A 21143-nucleotide genomic window follows, 5' to 3' on the forward strand; every position below is an offset into this window, starting at 1 on the left:
AAGTCCTTAGTGCAGGCAGGGCCACAGACAGTGAAGACTGAGGAGAAAGCAGCTGAGCCGAAGGCCACTCCCACTCTCCTGGAGCAGCTCTCTCTGCTGCTCAACATTGACATACCCAAAACTGAACCAAAGGGAGCAGACCCTGAGTCGCCCAGGAGAGAAGAGATGGGCTGCAACGCGGATCGAGAGAGCCAGAGCGGCCCTGGAGTAGCCCAAACCCAGGGTGGTGAGGTCAAGCCAAAGCCGCCAGAGACGGCCCTGGAGGCTTTTAAAGCCTTATTCATCCGGCCCCCCAGAAAGGGGACCACAGCCGACACCTCTGAGCTGGAAGCGCTCAAGCGCAAGATGAGACATGAGAAGGAGTCGCTAAGAGCTGTGTTTGAACGGTCCAAGTCAAAGCCAGCGGATGGCCCCTCTGATTCCAAAAGTGTATGTAGAATTGGGTTTTGCATTTTAATATAAAATATGGTGCGGCTGTATTTCTTTCCAGGTTTCCTCCCAAAGTGAATCCTAGTTGCCTGTTAGTGATTCTTTTAGGTGGAAAAAGATTATAGTCAAATTACGTTGTCCTGTAAGGAGTACGGAGTTAGCCAGAAGTGCTTTTCATGCTTCGTGACTTTCATCTGGAATATTATAAGAGGAATATACATAAAGCTGTGCAGGTAGGAAAAGGGTAACTGTCACCGTGAGTTTAAACGTTGATGGTAAATGCACTGATAAAGTAGCATGAGGAAATGATGCACGATGGAAGTACAGTCCAGGTTTACAGGGTTTCCTCACCACTTAATTATACCTCCGCAGAAACTATCGTTCCTTTGAAATTCTGCCATTTGGCAAAATAGGTGTTTGTGGTGTGATTACAGTGTTCCACATTGATTGGAAGGCTTCCAGATTGAGCACTGGATTTAGAATGAGACCTGGGTTTGTATTCTACTTCTGCCATTTACTGGCTGGGTAACCTTAATAATCTCCAAGCCTCAATCTCCTCATATGCAAAATGAGGAAAATAAATTGGTTATATGGTTGTTACAAGAATTAAAGGCAGTGCATGAGAAGCATCTACTTAATGGAAGCTGTTACTACTCAGAGAAGACGAACTCAGGTAATTTCTAAAGATGAGCAAGTACCTGTCCAGTAGATCTGAAACGATCATAAGAACAATAAATAGAATTTCTTGCTTAATATCAGTTCAGTGTATGATTATCGTTCCTCTTATATATTTAAAATATTCAGTTAGAATGTTAAAAATGAAAGTCTTTGGCAAAATTTCTCAGATTGCAGTTAAAAAACCAAGCACAATGTAGCAGTCTCCTAGTTGTAAAATCAACCCATATAAAATGACTGGAATATGAAGGTAATCTCATTCATTCGTTTATAGGAATAAAAGGAAGTTTAGCAGTGTGGAATGTTTGAAAAAGTGTGTCTTGGTCTACCACTGATGTTCATGAAGTTAGTCTTTATGTAAAATAATCCTGGAGTCTGGGATACATTTGTAAACATTCCTATAAATGTACTTCGGTGTAGTACATTTATGTCTGTATCTTCAGGTCAAAGTATATTTGTGCTTTTTGAAATTAATAAAAACCATCTTTTAAGGGTTGTGTGATACCTACTTAGCCTCAAGGTTTTTTTCGTTGTTTTACATGTTCACCTCAATTGATCACGTTACACTTCTGCAAAAGGGTCACACTATAGAAAGATACCTCAGTTGCAGTGAATGAGAGCAATGTGCAACTAGCCATTAAAATTAACTTCAGAATTAGGGTTAGCATGCCATTTTTCAGGAATTAATTGGCTCTGACTACATTTCACTTCTTATTTGCCTGCTCTTTCCACAGCCTGACCACAGCCCGACTGAGCAGGATGACAGGACTCCTGGCAGACTTCAAGCTGTCTGGCCACCCCCAAAGACAAAAGACGCAGAAGAAAAAGTGGGACTGAAGTACACTGAAGCAGGTAATGTGAAAAGAAGCTAGGGGCCCAGGAAAGAATCTCTTCCTGCAATGGCTTTTAGTTCTAGCTTAGTTGACTCTCAGAATCTGGGGTTTTGTTTCATTATAAAATGTATTGCTGAAGGCTCTCTTTTTGGTTTTGCTGGGAAAGTGCACCTTTGCACGCATATTGTTAACGAGCCTCTGAAAGCTGAAAGATGAATGCAGTGGAATGAATGAAAGGGGGCATGTGTGTGAAGCAGGAGAACCTTGGGGGACCTGATGGAGCAAGTAGATTGCAAATCCCTCAGGAAGCCGGTGGTTGGTCCTCATCCAGTTTTGTGAGCTGGCAGTGTTGCTAGAAGAGGCAGAGTATGGTTCTCTAGAGCTGTAATCTGATTTGTTGTTTGTCTTTGAGTAATGCTTTGGAGATAAAGGAACCTTGTGCAGAGTGAATGTACAGATACCATATCAGTTACTCATTCACTTTTGTGAGACAAAGCTTTATTTAATGCATGGCCAACTGTAAAGCAACCTAACTCTCTGGAAACCTGCCTAGGAACTTTACTTGAATTTATTTAAATGAAATGGGAATCTAGGTATGGTTACTATTTAAGTGAAAGTTTCACATGAACTGTAAAATTACACCAAAGCATTAGAAGATGGGTTATATACCCATATTAAGAATTGCATGTGTGTGTGTGTATCCCTGAAACCTCTTTGCCTTCTTCCTGATATTTAGAGATTACCTATACATGGCTTATATTTGTTGTTTTTATTAGGTATGTGTGTGTATTAAGATCTATCTATCTCTCTGGTTATAGAAAAATACTTTTTTCCATTCCTGTTCATTGATAGATATGAACAGATCAAAGGTGGGTGGTTCAGTAGGTTTTTCCATAATATCAGACTGGATTGAGGACACACTGGCAGTTGAATCTTGAGATCATTTCTAGCTTTCATTTACACAGTTGCTGCTTATGACTCTGCAGGGCATTGGTTACTTCACAGCATTTTCTTTCTGTGGTGTTTGACTTCCAGGATGAAAACTCACATTCTTGATGAAAATATGGATAGTGATTTAAGTCTTCTTGCACACATTTGATTTTCCAAAAATCATAATTGTATAAGAGTGAACAGCACAAGGGTGGAAAATGATTGTTTCCTCTAAGCGGAGCAATTCAGACAGCACTAAAGAAAGCATAAGGATGTTGTAGGTAATTGAAGCACAGAAGTAGCATAGGGCTGAACTTCTGTTTATCCCAAACTGGAATGGAAAATTTCCTAAACGACGTTAGGTCACTTTTTTCCTTTAGCTTTGTTTTCTCTAGGGTAATTACATATATGACTGTATGAATGAGGGTCGTACTAATCAGGAATCAGCTGGCACTCAAATGGAGTGATTTGAGGAGAGTTTATTAGAGACCTGTCATAAAGGTACAGACGGGGTTTAGGAAAAGCAGTAAGAGAGCGCTACTCTGGGGCTAGTACCAAGAACAAGCTTTTACCACACCCAGGCCTGAAGGGGCAAGAGTAGGAGTGGCTCTCAGAAGCTAGAACTTAAGAGGGAGGCTGAGTGGTGTGGAGACAACTGCTGGGCAGGACCTGCAGCCCTCAGCAGGGAGGTGCCACCGGTCCATAGTGACATGCCAGGCGGGATGCTGAGGGCAGACAGCCTGATCTCTTCTCATCCCATTGTCTGGTCCCCCACCGTCATTCCCATTGGCCAAATCCAGAGAGAAGTCAGCAGACCGGGAGCACTTGAGCCTATCATTTCAGACCTGTCAGTGGGGCCCAGAAAGGGCGCAGACCTGGAGAGGCACGCAGGAGATCTCCTGCACAGTTATACTGCCGCCATGAGCGCCCAGCAGGCCCTGCGCGGACGCAGGAGATCTCTTGCACAGTTACACTGCCGCCATGAGCGTCCGGCAGGCCCTGGGGGGACAGGCTTCTCAAGCCCTCCTGGAGAAGAATCTGCACACACATGCTGGTGTTGTCATACCGCACGACACAGGATTTCAGGACCAAGGCACAAAGACAAACTTCTGTTTTTATCATCCTGTGGGAGGGTTATATTTTCTAGTATAATCAGTTCATGGAAAATATGACGGCTATTATTCAGAGGCTTGCTCTGTAGATTCCTGCTTCATCTTAATATGAAGGGTTTACGGATCTCAGAAAATCTCTCATAGGGTTTTAAATGTTCCCCTACATTACAAAATAAAATAAAACTTGAAGATACACAGAAAAGTCATGAAGCAAAAGAAACTTTCTATGATTCTATTTCAGAGAAACTGTTGTCAATATTTTAAAACATGACAGGCCTATGTGAATTTAATACTGAAAATTAAAGTAGAATTTGAATCATTATAGACTACTTTTTTATTTAAACTCTTCAAATGATTTTACTACTTATAAAATTTATTTCAATTATACATGATATATTATAAATAACAGTACTGTAAGTCTTTGTGTAGAAGTATTTTATCTTAGGATAAATGCTGACAGAATTGCTGTACATAAGAGAATACGCCTTTCTAAGGTTTCTGATGTGTATTACCATGTTGCCATAGTTGTTTTTTCTTACTGAATACCTGTCCCTAAGAATTTCCCTTTTGAAACTGTTATTTTACTTTTTATCACTTGTTTTAAATTTTACTGTATTTTGTGATGTGTGGAAGTTTTAAATATTGACATAATCAAATCTATGCTTTCATTATATAATTTCTGATTCTTCTTTTAGCTTAAAAGACTTTCTCTAATATAAGTTTACCAATGTTTTCATATTTCTTGAAGGGTTTCTTTCTACTTCTTTTTTTCTCTCCTTCCATCACTCCATTTCATATGAAAAATTTAATTTGGTATACGGTCTGAGCTAGAGATCGAAGACAACTTTTTTTCTAAATTGCTAATGAATTCTATAACAGACTTTTATTTCCCCCAAATTTGTTTAGGACTGTTGGGGGCTTTCTGTTGTCTTTGATATGTTTGTATATTATGCCCTATCTTATTGTGGCATTACAATACATCTCAGAATCTGACGGTTCCATTTCTTTTGCATACTTTTAAAAAATGTTTTTGAGTTCCCTCATATATTCATTCTTCTAGAAAACAGAATTTTATTCGAATTGTATTAATTTATAAATCAGTGTGAGGTAGGAATGAGAATTCTTACTATCTTCACCAAGAGCGTGTCTTATAAAACTACTCAAAGTTTCTTGACGTTGAGTAAGTTAAATATATAGTATTTATTTACATATAAATATATATTTATGTATGCGTATATGTCTTGTATTTTTTTCTAAATATCTTCCCTGGCATATTTTTTCAAAGACAAATGCATGCTATGGATTTGCTTCTTGTGATTTGTTTTCCTTAGAAGTCTAATGTGCTCGTAAGCCTCTAGTGACTCGAGCATGCTAGCTTTATTGCAGGTGATTTTCTCCCCAGGGTCAGGGCTTGACTGGGTCAAGGACACATTTGGACTGACCTGTGGTACTTTCCCTCAGTTTTACCGTGGTTAGTGATTCTTCATATTTTTCGACTCCTTTAAAATCTAGCAGTGATAGAAAGCCACAGAAGAAAACATGACACCGAATTTAGCATATATTTTAGACCCTCCACCCCACGCCACAGCTATCTGTGGACACCTCGAGGTTCAGAGGAAGAACCTGTTCCAAATACTCAACCCAAAGCTGGGCTTCCTTTCGCCTCCATCTCCTATTTTGTATTATGAAGGACTGCCTGAAATTTCTCACTATTAAGAAATTTAAAAAATACATTGTCGTGATGTACATCTCAAAATCCTCAGGGGGAGTGAGGTTAATGTTTTTGAAATTAAAATGATACCATTTAGGGAACTGTCAGTGACTGAATTGCTCACAGAATGAGAAAGAAACAAGTTTGAAGAAAAACACTCATGCTTTCTGAATTGAATTGTGCATATGTGGTTTCTCTCTCAGTGTGCATCTGGAAAAGCTTTTGTCTTTACCTGCAGCATCTCAGAGCTGGCCGGAAGCTGGGGAATGGCAGATGTGCTGCTGTGCTGAGTGTGAGGACCATAGCTTTTGTAGAGAAGAGAACTTAGCACAATACATTGTAGTTATTGAAAGTAAGCTAATTGTCCAGACATGTGGCATCTCCAGGAGATACATCTTTCCTCAGAACCTGGGAGCAATTCAGAAACATCCCTATTTAGAGTATTTTAGATTAAATAGAGAAATAACCCATCCCTCAATTTAATAAAGATCCACCTGTTTTCTGGTTTGTTTCTCGTTTGAATTTCCTTCATTATGAAATGAGAGTTGTTTGCCACCCTTCCTGGTAAGTCAGATATCTATCCTTGCTTTACCAGTCAAAGAGAGCTATAAATACCTCATACTACTTTATTGGGCTACTATAATTTGAGCTTTAATTTCTGCATTCATAGCTAGCGGGCTGCGTTAGTCAGCAGTGGATTTTCCTTTAAAGTTACGTGTCCAGACATATTATCCTGACTTTCTCTTTTACCGTCTGGGGAATGGGTTTGTTCATTGTACTATCTTCCATAGACCCCTGTAGCATGCTATCATCACTTACATGGAGTGATTGGATTGTGATAGCCTAGAAATTGGAAGCTGTACAGACTAAAGACCAGAAATGTCTTTCAGTTTTGGATTACAGAAAAAGGTTCACTGGGAAACTAGAGGTGAAGTGTATTGTGCTAAGCTTCCGCTTAGTATACGTACACAGCTGGGAGCTGTAGAGAGGAGACTGACTCTCTCAACATAAATGGGAACTAAAGCTTGACTTTTAGGAGAGGAATCGGAAGTGGGGACTGGAGACTCAAGAATCACATATTGTGTTCACGAAAATATTAGTAAAGATCTTTGGCTCAGGAGAGTGGAAGCAAGAGATTAAAGTACGGAGTCTCAGTTTTTAGAATATAAAAAACAGAGCTGCAAACAGCTTAGGTCATTTAGTTCAGCTTATTCATTTCACAGATGACAGTAGGGAGATTATGAATTGCTGAAAGATACACATAACTTATTAATACTCTATTGATAAATTATATGTAATAATTATGAGTTGGAATTATAAGTTGAAGATAAAGATAGTCTCAAATTGAAGAGTGATGGATTAAACTTTTAAAAAATCTTTTTGTCAGTATACCAGTATCTAAAGATCCAACAAGGAAAATATATGGAATCAGAAGCATTTTTTGTGGGAACATAAATTAGTATGGCCATTATGGAAAATGGTATGGAAGTTCCTGAAAAAACTAAAAATAGAACTACTAAATTACCCAATAATCACACTTCTGGGCATGTATCCAAAGGAACTGAAACCAGTATATAAAAGGGATAACTGCACTCCTATGTTCATTGCAGAACTATTCATAATAGCCAAGACATTACATCAGTGTAAGTATTCATCAATGGGTAAATGGATAAACTATGATATATATACACAATGGAATACCAATCAAGCCTTAAAAAGGCCGGGGGGAAATTCTGTCATTTGTGCCAATGTGGATATGTCAGGAGGACCTTATGCTATGTGAAATAAGCCAGGCACAAGAAAGACAAATGTTGCGTGATCTCACTTATATGTGGACTCTAATAAAGTTGAACTCATGGAAGTAGAGAATAAAATGATGATTATCAGAGGCTGGAGATGTGGGACGGAGGGAATGGAGAGTCGTTGATCAAGGGACACAACATTTTAGATAAACAGGAGAAACAGATTTTGTGATCTTTTGAGCACCAGTGTGATTATAGTAAAAAATAAGGTATTCTATATTTCAAAATAACTAAGAATAAATTTCAAATGTCTCACCATAACAAACTATAGGCAAGAAAGGTGATGCACATGTTAATTAGCTTAATTTAATCGTACCACATTGTATGCCTGTATCAACACCACATCATATACCCCGTAAAGGTATACGACTATGATTTGTCAGTAAAAAATTATGCAGATTATTACAAATTATGGGATCTGAAGTGAGTGGACCTGAACAGTAATGTAGAGCATACGAGGCCATCCTGGCTCACTGGACTCATCTGCAAAAACTCACTTGGTTGTTTCATGCTGTTCTTTTGATTCCTCAAATAGAAATCAAAGAAGGGAGTGAATGGTATTTTTTATGCTATGAGGCATAAGCAATTTCAAGCAAATAAAAATGCTTCTAGTCCGTGGATTCTTGGAAAGTTCAGGTGAGGTTCATTCAGCTACCATTCATTGAGCCAGAGTTCGTGTGGTAAAATGCATGGTGTATATGTAAATGGTTTTGGGAGGTACATGAACAAACTTTTTCATTTTAAGAGTTGTTATTTCAGTGATTTCACTGGGTTTTAGAGAAAATAAAACCAGTGCATTCAGTCTACTTTGAGGCCTCTTTTGGGAAGATTAGAATGAGGTTGATGTGCCATATTCTATACCACATTTTTACAAACATCTTTCAGTAGTCATTGTCTTTCTCATAATTTCTCTCCAAGTGGCCTCGTTTTTCTTCTCTTGTGCAAATCTCTGTCTATTGCCAACCACCAAGTTTTCTTTCTCCAGATCATCCACCAAGCGGCCTCTCCACCATCCTGGCTTCAGCCTCCTCCACCAGCAGCCCCACCACACCTTTCCACCACCAGCCGCACCACACCTTTCCACCACCAGCCGCACCACACCTTTCCACCACCAGCCGCACCACACCTTTCCACCACCAGCCGCACCACACCTTTCCACCACCAGCCGCACCACACCTTTCCACCACCAGCCGCACCACACCTTTCCACCACCAGCCGCACCACACCTTTCCACCACCAGCCGCACCACACCTTTCCACCACCAGCCGCACCACACCTTTCCACCACCAGCCGCACCACACCTTTCCACCACCAGCCGCACCACACCTTTCCACCACCAGCCGCACCACACCTTTCCACCACCAGCCGCACCACACCTTTCCACCACCAGCCGCACCACACCTTTCCACCACCAGCCGCACCACACCTTTCCACCACCAGCCGCACCACACCTTTCCACCACCAGCCGCACCACACCTTTCCACCACCAGCCGCACCACACCTTTCCACCACCAGCCGCACCACACCTTTCCACCACCAGCCGCACCACACCTTTCCACCACCAGCCGCACCACACCTTTCCACCACCAGCCGCACCACACCTTTCCACCACCAGCCGCACCACACCTTTCCACCACCAGCCGCACCACACCTTTCCACCACCAGCCGCACCACACCTTTCCACCACCAGCCGCACCACACCTTTCCACCACCAGCCGCACCACACCTTTCCACCACCAGCCGCACCACACCTTTCCACCACCAGCCGCACCACACCTTTCCACCACCAGCCGCACCACACCTTTCCACCACCAGCCGCACCACACCTTTCCCCCAGCAGCCCCATCACACCTTTTCACTTGCAGTTTACTTCCTTCCGCTCATTCCACTTTTTATGTGCTTATAGCCATCAACTAGCTCAGCAAATAGAACACCCTCTCCATAGAAACCAGATGGGAAATTGTAAATAACATTTTTTTCTTCTTCTCTAGAAAGAACAGATTATTTCTGAGAAATAACTATAAACCCAAAGTTGCAATAGGTAAACTCTGAAGCACTTTTCCCCCCAAGATAAAAGGAAGCACTTGATGGGGGTTGAGAACATGAGATGAGAATGTAGAAAATGATTTCAGAGGGAAAGGAAAGTAGGACTGGGAAAGTCCTGAAGACATGATTAAGTTTGGCATTACTTTTACTGCAGGGTTCATGGGTTTGAGCATCAACTCAACGTGAGTTTGAAGCTGTGGCTCTGTCATGTGCCAGCTGTGATGGGGCAGGATAATTTACTTCTTTGGATTTTCATCCTTGTCTCTAAAAATGAGGGTAATGGTAGTTTTAAACAATTATTGTAAAGATAAGACAGTATCTATGAAGTTCAACTGCAGCACTACTTTTTTTTAAACCAGTTTTATAGAAAAGTAACAAAATAGAGAAAATTACACAAGAGTGTATAGCTCTGAGTTATAGCAAACTGAACACTCCCAGGTAACCATGATGTAGATCAATAAATAGTACATCTTCTAGCACAACAGAAGGTTCTTTCTTGCCCCCTTCCAATCGCTACAGTTTCCCTTTCCCTCAAAGAAAACCACTATCCTAACTTCTAACACTATAGGTTAGTTTTATCTGCTTTTCTTAAGATGGAGTCTCGCTCTGTTGTCCAGGCTGGAGTACAGTGGTGCCATCTCAGCTCACTGCAACCTCTGCCTCTGGGTTCAAGCAATTCTTCTGCCTCAGCCTCCCGAGTAACTGAGATTACAGGTGTGCGCCACCATGTCTGGCTGATTTACTTGTATTTCTATTAGAAATGGGGTTTCGCCATGTTGGCCAGGCTGGTCTTGAATTCCTGACCTCCAGTGATCCGCCTGCCTCAGCCTCCCAAAGTGCTGGGATTACAGGTGTGAGCCACTGTGCCTGGCCTAATTTCATATGCTTTTAAACTTAATATAAATTCACTCATTTTGTGTCTAACTTCTTTCTGTTAACATTATGCTTGTGAGAATCATATATGTTGCTATGTGTACCTATAGTTCATTTATTTTCATTCCCCTGTAGTATTCCATTATATGACTATATCACAGTGTATTTATCCAATTCTAATGCTGGTGGACACTGATGTTGTTCAAAGTTTGTGGCTGTTATAATGCTAAATCAAGTTAAGCCTAAAGCTGCCTCCTTATGTATTTTAAGTTCAACCTAAAGGTTTCGATGTATGTAGTTAACTATAACGCAAATGGAGGTGTAAATAGACGGTAGCCTACTCTTGTGGCAATCACTGAGTTTTGGCTTGCAATCAAAGGGGGCCAGCTGTTCAAACTGTGTTAAAATAAGGTAAGTGCTGAGCTGTAACCAATCTGGCTGTCTCTGTACCTCACTTTGGTTTTCTCTTTGTCACTTTCCTTTTTCTGACTATAAATCTTCTTCTGCCACATGGCTGCACTGGGCTCTCTCAGCCTGCTCTGGCCCAGGAGGCTGCCTGATTCTCGCATTCTCCTTTGCTCAGTTAAACTCTGTTAAACTTAATTTCCCTAAGATTTTTCTTTTAATGACAAACATTGCTCTAAACATCCTTGGACATGCCTTTTGATAAATGCAGGAAGACATTTCTTTTGGGTGTATACCTGGAAATAGAATTGCTGGTAATAGGGCATATCTGGATTCTGTGTCAGCAGATGATGCTAAACACTTTTTCAAAGGGATTTTCATCCGTTTATACGTCCACCAGCAGCATGTGATGGTGCTGATTGCTCCACATTCTTAGCGTTTGGTATGTTTGGTTTTTCTTATTTGAGCTCATTCTGGCTTTAATTGATATTTCGTTGATCACCAGCCAGGCCAAGCACTTTTTCATGGCCATTGCATGTCCTCTTGTGGGGTGCCTGTCTGAGTCACTTGTTCAATTTTAATGAATTGTCTCTCTTTTTCGTATTGATTTGTAGAGAAGTTATTTTTACATGCTGAATTTGAGCCCTTTGCTTAAGTGTGTTGCAAGTATTTTTTCTCTCTCTCAATAGTGGTTTTTGATTAGTATAAATTCTCAGTTTCACTCTAATGAATCTGGTGTTATTGGTTAGGGCATTTTAAGCCGTCTTAAAGTTATTTTTCTAACCCAATCATGAAAATATATATATTTTAAGTATCTTTAAAAATTATTGGTGCTCTTCATTTGTCATTTTAGAGCTACAATATACTGGGTATTGATTTTTTGTTTTTTTGTCTATGAGGTGAAGTACAGTCAAATTTGTTTTTAGATCAAAATTAACCAGAATTGTTTATTGAAAAGCCTACCTTCACCTTCTGGGCTGTATTCTGTTCCACTGTTCTGTAGCTTTGTCTAGCCTTGTACCAATTTCACACTATCTTAATGACTGTGTGAACACAAAACCTGACAGCATGTACCCAAGGTGATCAGGATACAGCTTGCTTTTATACATTTGAGGGAGACATAATACATTAATCAATAGATGTGAGGTTTTCACTGGTTCAATCTAGAAGGGTAGGACAACTCGAAGGGGTGAGGAGACTTCACCCCATATTTTGATTGGCAATTGGTTGAAAGAGTTATTATGAGAGAGAGGAGTGTCTGGATTAAGATAAGGGGTTGTAGAGACCAAGGTTTTATCATGGAGTTGAAGCCTCCAGATAGCAGGCTTCAGAGAGAATAGATTACAGATGTTTATGAGACTTAAGGTCTGTGTTGACATTAATGCTGCAGGGGAATAATGAGGCACATCCAATCCCCACTTCCTGTCATGGCCTGAACCAGTTATTCAGGTTAAATTTTTTGAATGCCGTGGCTAAGGAGAGAGTCCATTCAGATAGTTGCAGGGGATGGAGGGCTTCAAATTTTATTTTTGGTTTACAACTATAGCTCTGTAATCAGTTATGATACCCCGCTAGAGTGTGTCCTTGTTGCTTGGTTACTCTCAGCTCTTTGTATTTCCATATAAGATACAAGTAGCTAGAACTGTTCTATGAATAATCAAGCAATATAGAGTTTTAAAGAACGGAGACATAAAAGCTTTCACCAGTAACTATTGGACAGAATTTCAGCCTGCATTTTCTGGAAGCTGTGATTGGCTGTATGTCTGCCTCATGGTGGAATCCCTCATGTCTTCAACTCCCTTTTGATGTTGGCAAAGTGTTTAGTTTTCTTTCTCTCTGTCTACTCGATTGTGACCATTTCATGTAGAAGAGGAGGGAAAGGGTAATTGGGTTTGAGAAATAAATTGCTGTTGCTTCTCAGTATGAAATAGTAGGTGTCAGGCCTCCGAGCCCAAGCTCAGCCATCATGTCCCCAGTGACCCGCCCGTACACATCCCGATGGCCTGAAGCAACTGAAGATCCACAGAAAACGGCCTTAACTGATGACATTCCACCATTGTGATTTGTTTCTGCCCCACCCTAACTGATCAATGTACTTTGTATTCTCCCCCACCCTTAAGAAGGTTTATAATTCTCCCCACCCTTGAGAATCTACTTTGTGAGATCCACCCACTGCCTGCAAAACATTGCTCCTAACTCCACCGCCTATCCCAAAACCTATAAGAACTAATGATCCCACCACCCTTTGCTGACTCCTTTTTCAGACTCAGTCCGCCTGCACGCAGGTGACATAAACAGCCTTGTTGCTCACTTGGCCTGCTGCACTCAGCCCCTTGTTTGAGTGAGCACATGAGTGAGCGAGTACGGTGTTTGGCTAGCAGCTCCAAGTGCCAACATAGGAGCAACTTCCGTGCAGGGTCTGTTGCCAGACCAGGCATGTTACCTCAAGGTAGGGGTGCCTGTGACCCCCAAGCCCCAGAGGGAATGTTAGTGTGCTAATTAGCTTTTTGAGTTCTGCTGTCTGCAGCCCGACGGATGGTGGTACATTAGCAGCCCAGTCAGCAGTGTGGCTGCTCTCCACCAGTGAGGGCAAAGGCTTTCAGAGTACCCACACTCAGTGGGTCCCAAGCTCTTGTCCAGTGTCCAAGAAGAATGAGGTCACAGTGACGATTGAAGGGTGATGAGAGCGAAGGATTTTATTGAGCAATGGAACAGCTTTCAGCAGAGAAGGGACTTTGGGGAGTGGGGGTGATCCCACACACCCACAGTCAGGTGGTTTCTCTCCCTGTGGTTGGGTCTGGGGCATTTTATGGACTCAGAATGGGTAGTGCATGCTGATTGGTTTGTGAGAATGCAAAAAAGTTTAAAGCGAAGACGCCACTCAAAGGTGGGCATGACACTGCAGAAAACCAATTAGAAAACAGTAGGTATATATAAAATAGGTGAAGGGTAGGGATCAATCAGAGGAAAGTGCACCAAATGGGAAGATAACTTCTCAATCCGGTCCAAGTATTTAACTTATAGCTTGGCTTTCAGGCTTTAAACTGTGTTTAGCTTGGAGGTGCAGTTTCACCAAGGACCTGCCCCTGTCTGCCTTGGCATTTGGCTGCCTCCTGTCAGTATCATTGTGAGGCTGAGCCTGTAAGCCTGTGGAGTCTGATGCTAACTCTAGTGTCAGAATTGAATTGAATTGTAGGACACCCAGTTGACATCACAGAGTTGGTGTTGATATTGGAGAACTGGTTGGTATCAGAAAAACACATCAGACAGGTGAAATGATTATTTTCCTTTTTGTGTGTTTAAGTCTTTGATTCTATGCATGTGTATTTGCATGGTTGTATCCATGCTGAGCCCAGCATTTTATCGAGTACCTTTTATCCTATGAATGTTTTCCATGTTTTTTTTTTTCCATAGTCTTCATAGTAACCGTTTTTAGTGGCTACATGCTGACGATAATTTTAATAAAATACTTTAAATCAAGTATTTTCAGACCTTGCAGTTGGGAAACTAGAATCTCAAGGCAAGCCACCAGCCTAGTTACATATAGTATTCATGTATTCTTTGAACTGGAAGGAACCTTGGAGAGCATCAGGTTTAGCTCTCTCCTTATTGGAGAGAAATGGATGTCCAGAAAGGTTATCACACTTGCTAATTAGTGATAGTGTTAGCAGCAGCCTCAGTTCTTTCCTCCTCAGAAGAAAGAATTTGACCAAGGGACATAAGGCAGAGTAAGAGACCAAGGCAAGTTTTAGAGCAGGAGTGAACATTTATTTAAAAAACTTAAGATCAAGAACAAAAGGAAGTCAAGTACACTTAGAACAAGGCCAAGTGGGTTACTTGACAGATCAAGTGCAGTGTTTGATCTTTGCCTTGGGGTTTTATACGTTGGCATGCTTCTGGGGCCTGCGTCCTTCTCCCCTGATTCCTCCCTTGGAGTGGGCTGTCAGCGTGTGCAGTGGCCTGCCAGCACTCGGGAGGGGCTGCATGTACAGTGTGTTTGTGGGAGTTGTACACATGCTCACTTGAGCCATTTTTCCCTTACCAGTCAAGTGTTTCTAGAGGACAGTCATAAACCAGTGAAACTCTGCCATTTTGCCTCTTCATGCCTATGCCTGAGTCCACTCACCCAACTCCTGAGATCTTACCAGGAAGCTGCTGATCACCAGTTTCAGGTGTTTATGTCTTTTGGGAGACTGCCGTTCTCTAGCACCAGCTGTGACCAGTTATTATTCGAGAGGCACTGTCGCAACCACCTGACTATCACCTGGTGGTTGCCTGGCATCCTGGTGGTGGGAGGGGACCCTCTTCTGCCCTGCTCATGTCTGACTAGCTACCTACTGTAACAGTGGAACCAGGACTGGTCTTCTGACTTCCGGTTTAGTGTTTATTTTTTCTTTCCATTTTTAATGTGGCACCCATTTCTTTCAGCCCAGCCCTAATTCACCTCAGCCTTTCCCAGGTTGTTTTATTCAATTCTGATTAAAGAGGACACATCTGATTCTCAGGAAGGATAGAAGGATAGAAGAAAGCAGTCTAAGAAATCCAAAGAAACATACCCTGGAATCATCATACCTAATTCAAAGAATGGAAATACATAGGAAAAAGCAAACATCATCCTTCATTCTGCATCCCTTGTTCCCTCTGCCTTCTTAAAGGGGGGTCTTGTGAACAGTTACTTATATCGCTTCTCACACACTTCTATATGCACTCATGCATACATGTACACTGAGTACATGTACATCACACAAGCTATTTCCACACAAATAGGGTTATACTATAAGTTCTAAGATGAGCTGCTTTTTACCATATACTGAAACCTTTCCAGGTCAGTACATACAGAGCACTCTCCTTCTTCCTCATTATTTTAATGGCCTCATAGTATTCCATACAGTAGTAATTTATAGAACCATGCCTGTATTAATGAACCTTTTAATTGCTTAGAATCTTTCACTGCAAATAATGCTGTCATTAAATTCTTGTATATTCATTTTTATGCATACCAGTGAGTACCTTGATAGGATTGAAGTGGAATTGTTGTATCCTGGCCCACTACTTGGTAGATACTACACAGTTGGCCTCTCAGAATATTAAACCAAAGAAAGAATACCCATTACTCATACTTCACCAGCGTTTATTTAATTTATGCCTATGTAATGGATTAAAAATCACACTTTTTAAAATTTGTGTTTTCTGATACAAGTGGTATTGGACATGTTTTCATTTCTTATGAGCTTGCTGGTGTTCTTGGCCCTTTTGAAAATGAGGTTCTTAGTCATTTTTCTTACTGATTTGAAGAAGCTTTCTATGTATTAAAAAAAATCCTTTTATCATTGTACATATTGGTATCTTAGGCTCTAACTTGCCATGACTTTTTTTTCATGGTGTCTTTTATTATGCAGAAGCCCTATGTAGTGAAATCTGGTCTTAAGGAAGCATTTTCCAACTTAAAGTTTAACAATATGTATACAGATGCTCCTTGACTTACAATAGGGTTATGTCCTGATAAACATATCTTAAGTTGAGATTATTGTCAGTCAAAATACATGTTATATGCCTAACCTACTGAACATCACCTTAGCCAAGCCTACCTTAAATATGCTCAGAACATACTTTAGCCAGCAGTTGGGCAGAATCATTGAACACAAAGCCTATTTTGTAATAAAGTGTTGAATACCTAATATAATTTACTGAATACTGTACCAAAAGTGAAAAATAAAATGGTTGTATTGGTTGTGTTAAAAGAAAAACTTCAGCTGAATTAAATTTAAAGGAGTTTAATGAACAATAAACAATTCGTGAATTGAGCAGCCCCTAGAATCACAGCAGAATCAGGGAGACTCCAGTGCAGCCATGTGGTGGAACAAGAATTACAGACAGCAAAAGGAAAGTGACGTACAGAAAACATAAGTGAAGTACAGAAACAATGGGATTGATTACAGCTTAGCGTTTGCCTTATTTGGACAGTTGGCTACATTTTATTGGCCAAAACTCAGTAATTGGCACAGGTGTTGGCGAAGGTCAGTTTACCCCTCCACTTGTTGTAGTTCACAATGTATAGAAAAATCTTTAGGCTGAACTTAAATATGTAGGGAGGCAACTGTAGACTAAACTTGATTTAACAATTCCCCTCTTTTGGTCATTTTCTCAATTTTGAGAGATTGACCAAAACTTTAGTCATTGCTGTCACTATCACCATTGTAAATGTAGTAATTTGGTCTTGAAAACGACTGGAAACAGAACTCTGAGTTTTGCAAAGGTAGGAACAAGGACTTGAGTAGAGGGTATCCCCTTATGTTGGAACATCTTGTTTTTAGGAGAAAAACAAAACCTGGTCTGTTCTGGCCTAGGATCTATATGTTTCCTTAAAGTCTCAGTTTGATAACATCACATTTACCACAAGCAACTTCATTTTTGTTTGGTTTTGTCTGTTGGGGCCTAATGCATGAGCTCAGTCCAAAGATTCTTAGGTAACATTCTTAGGTAGAATCTTACGCTCCAGAGTAGGTTAACTGAACAATTTTCAGAAGCTAAAGAAGCAGTTTATGACCTTAAAGCATTCAACAAACCTAATGTCCGACCTGCATAATTTAAACCGCATGTTTACATTTTGAAGACATTTTATTTTACCCATAATCTTTAAAATGTTTATTTCCCAAAGATTACCAAAGTTACAGGAACTAAAAGGCATTACAGTTTTTAATTTTTTCAAAATATTTGATTTAAGCACTTATTTTTCTTTAAGCCAATTAGAGCTCTTTTATGTAAACATTACACACACACACACACACACACACACACACACATATATAACTACACAGAAGAAGATCCAATAGTTGTAAGATTTTTCATTTACTAATTTCTAAGGTTTTTTTCTTTTAAATTGGATTACTTGCTTCAGGGTGGAGTCCTTGGAGAAATAGGACCAGGAAAGTATGCAGTTTCTACAGTCTAATATAATAAGCAGGCACAGCTGGAAGGCAGAACAGATCTCCAGAAATTAAGGGTCCCATCTTTATACCAGATCCTAGATTTCAAAAAGAGGGAGTCAACCCATATCCCATGGGAGTCTTCAAAGTCATTTTCTGATACCCCTGATAACTCAAAATTATCAGCTAACACCATGCAAAACTGAACAAAATCTTAGATTTTGAGAGGGATCTATCTGCTTTTAATTCCTGAGACTTCATGAGGAAAACAGAGGTTTTTCCCAAAACAGGGTCTGTGGTGTTTCCTCTGCTTTTCCCAGGGTGTCCCAGGCTGTTAGAACTTGAGTATTTGGTTTTAATTAAGCTGACTTTTAAATATAGCACTCTTTATAAACGTTTTTTAAAATCTCTTATTACTCGGCCGGGCGCGGTGGCTCAAGCCTGTAATCCCAGCACTTTGGGAGGCCGAGACGGGCGGATCACGAGGTCAGGAGATCGAGACCGTCCTGGCTAACACGGTGAAACCCCGTCTCTACTAAAAAATACAAAAAAAAAAATAGCCGGGTGAGGTGGCGGGCGCCTGTAGTCCCAGCTACTCGGGAGAATGGCGTAAACCCGGGAGGTGGAGCTTGCAGTGAGCTGAGATCTGGCCACTGCACTCCAGCCTGGGCGACAGAGCGAGACTCCGTCTCAAAAAAAAAAAAAATCTCTTATTACTCGACTTTAGCCACACCAAGTGGCCAGTATTTCTCACTTTTAAGCTTTACCAAAAGTAACCTCACAGGTGAAAACAAGAAGCCTCAACTAAGTTTATGACTTAACCACAAGTCTATAAGGTACTTTCAAAGAAGTGGCAGTTTTCATAAAATCTAGCATCTTCAAAGGTAACTAAGAGAAAGGCAGATATAAGAAGGGAAGCTAGAAGTTGTTCGTGGTGGGGGAAAGAGAATCAGCTAATGGTAAAGGCCACGCAGATATTAACCAGAAAGTACACATTTCCTAAGCCAGGCCACCACTGTAAAATGTCAAAGACCAAAAGAAAGTACTGCCATGTGGTTACAAGGTCAAGCTCCCAAGGACATAAAACAAAATGGAAATCTCATCCAGGTTTTTGCTTGTTTCAGGGAACTGCAGCAAAGTTTGTTACTGACCAGTTTGGCAGACTGGCTTGAACAGTGGGTTTATGAGCTTCTAAGCCCATGTATTATCCTAAGGTGTTCTTCCTTATGATAGAACCATACAGAAAGACACACAAACCACACTAGATTGGCTACAGCTTAAGATTAACCTCAGAAATCCCTTTTTTCCATTAATCAAACTTTATAGGAGTTAAACAGTGATTTTTACCATTCATTCAACCAGTTTGCACAGAGAGAGAGAGACGGGAAGTCTGACTCATAAGAAATTTTTACCCTTTTTGCCAGTATGTCAGATTTCTGGGTTCTCTTTCCCTAAGAGACCCTAGTGACCCTGTTTGCCACACCGTAGCTCCGGGGTCCATCCTGCATCACAAAGAAAAATCATGAAACCACAGGCAAAATCCTCAAATTTGCAAGTTGCTGACCAAGGAGTTGCATGGAGTAACCAAATTAGCATTTTTCATTCTGGCCAGAGCAAAATACTTGTGACAAAACATAGACATTAGCCACTCTGCTTAGCACCCAGTATCAAACTGGCAAGTGTCAAACTTGTCCCCAGATGGGTCCTTTCATTTCTAAATCTTTTTAGAAGCTTCTGCATGTTAATAGGCATCCCTAGATGAGACTAATTTGGGAACTCTCATTTTCACATGCGCTTCAGTACATTGTTCATTCAGACCATTCCACTGTGAGTTATCTTTGGTGACCATTTTGCCATTTCTGTAAGACTTCGCTGCTTCCCAGACCTAATGTATAAGCTGGAAGGAACTCAGTTTTCCAGATATTAAAGATCCCATTTTTATTTGAAATATTGACTTTGTTTTCAGGCTCCCTTGATTAATTTAGCCAATGATTTTTTTCCTACCTACGTGTGCACGAAAAGTGAAACAAAGGGTTAGAACACAAAAATCCTTGTGAATTTTCAAAAGCCTAACTTTTCAACCCCTGCAATATTAGCATTTACTACCAGTTTCTTTCTGACCCAGTGAGTTGTGCGAGGCCTCTTAACTGGATCCAAGCCAGTTAATTACCACATATTTTATCCTGGACCCAGTCCAGTTTCTGTCACTGCTTCCAAATCCAGTTTGGAACAGAAATTTGCACAAAGAAACTCGCATAGCTCAAAACACAAGCCCATGGAACTCTGAAATCCAAGAGAGAACTTAACGCAATCCCCAGCTCCTCTGAGGGATCAAAGGAGACAAGTGGGTCGAGCAGATATAGTTATAGGATTTTTGGGGTATTGCTTACCAGCCAGAAACCTCTGTGGCCAGTGGTGCTTTTGCCTGAGTTTTGCTCTGGCCTTCTGGGCCCACTTGGCCTGGCAGGCTGCACTCTGGAGGTGCTACTGACCTGGACCTCATGCCTACCAAGGACAAGTGGAGTGGCATAGGGTATGTAAGCAAGCGAGCATGGGGTCCAGCTACTGCCCACCGCCAGGCACACTGGCTGCAGCGGAATGGGCAGTTCCAGGTCCCAGCATGGGTGCTGACTCCCTGCAAGGCTATGGCTGGACCGAGTGTACCATAAGCAGCTTCCGCGGCTGGCACCAGGGAACGTGGTGGCACCTGGAATCTTGGAGAAGCCAGAAACTGCAGAGCCCCCAAACGGGTGTCACAGCCCTAGTTTGGGAGCTCCTAGGTCTGGGCTCCCCGAAGGGTGGCAGCTGTGTCTCTCCTTGTTATGTACAATGTGGCAAGCAAGGGGCATGTTTCAGCCCTGTTTGTGTTAAACAGCTCTTCCAGCCCTTCCATTTGGCAGGTCCTGAGTTCTTGTCTCGCACCAGGAAGAATGAGGTACATGGACAAGTGGAGGGTGAACAAGGTGTAGAGGAGCTTTTATTGAGCAATAGAACAGGTCAGAGGAGTCCCACAGTGGGTGCTCCTCTTTACAGCTGGTCATCCTGTCGTCTTTTCAGCTCTCAGCGGAGAGAAGACCAATGGGTGTGTAGCTCCTCTCTGGAGCTGGTCATCTCATCATCCCCTTTCAGCTCTCAGTAGAGAGGTGACCCTGGGGTGGGTAGCTCCTCTCTGCAGCTGGTCATCCCCTTGTCCCTTTTTAGCTCTCAGCAGAGAGGAGACCCTGGGGTGAGTAGTTCCTCGCCGCAGGCAGGTCGCCCCGTCGTCTTCTCAGCTCCCGAAGAGGAGACCCTGGGGTGGGTAGTTCCTCGCCGCAGGCAGGTCGCCCCGTCGTCTTCTCAGCTCCCGAAGAGGAGACCCTGGGGTGGGTAGTTCCTCGCCGCAGGCAGGTCGCCCCGTCGTC

The 21143-nt window shown here is 41.6% G+C and overlaps 1 protein-coding gene across 1 annotated transcript in view; it reads left to right on the forward strand.

The window, feature by feature from the left end:
- The window catches only part of LOC108518805 (formin-1-like), a 297109-nt gene that overhangs the window by 129574 nt on the left and 146392 nt on the right, over positions 1–21143 (forward strand). Inside the window, exon 6 of the mRNA XM_017857448.1 lies at positions 1839–1956. Coding sequence (XP_017712937.1) covers positions 1839–1956 — 118 coding nt within the window. The remainder of the gene's footprint in view (positions 1–1838; positions 1957–21143) is intronic.

Source organism: Rhinopithecus bieti, unplaced genomic scaffold (genome assembly GCF_001698545.2).
Source record: "Rhinopithecus bieti isolate Rb0 unplaced genomic scaffold, ASM169854v2 scaffold_44948, whole genome shotgun sequence".
Classification (NCBI taxonomy): domain Eukaryota; kingdom Metazoa; phylum Chordata; class Mammalia; order Primates; family Cercopithecidae; genus Rhinopithecus; species Rhinopithecus bieti.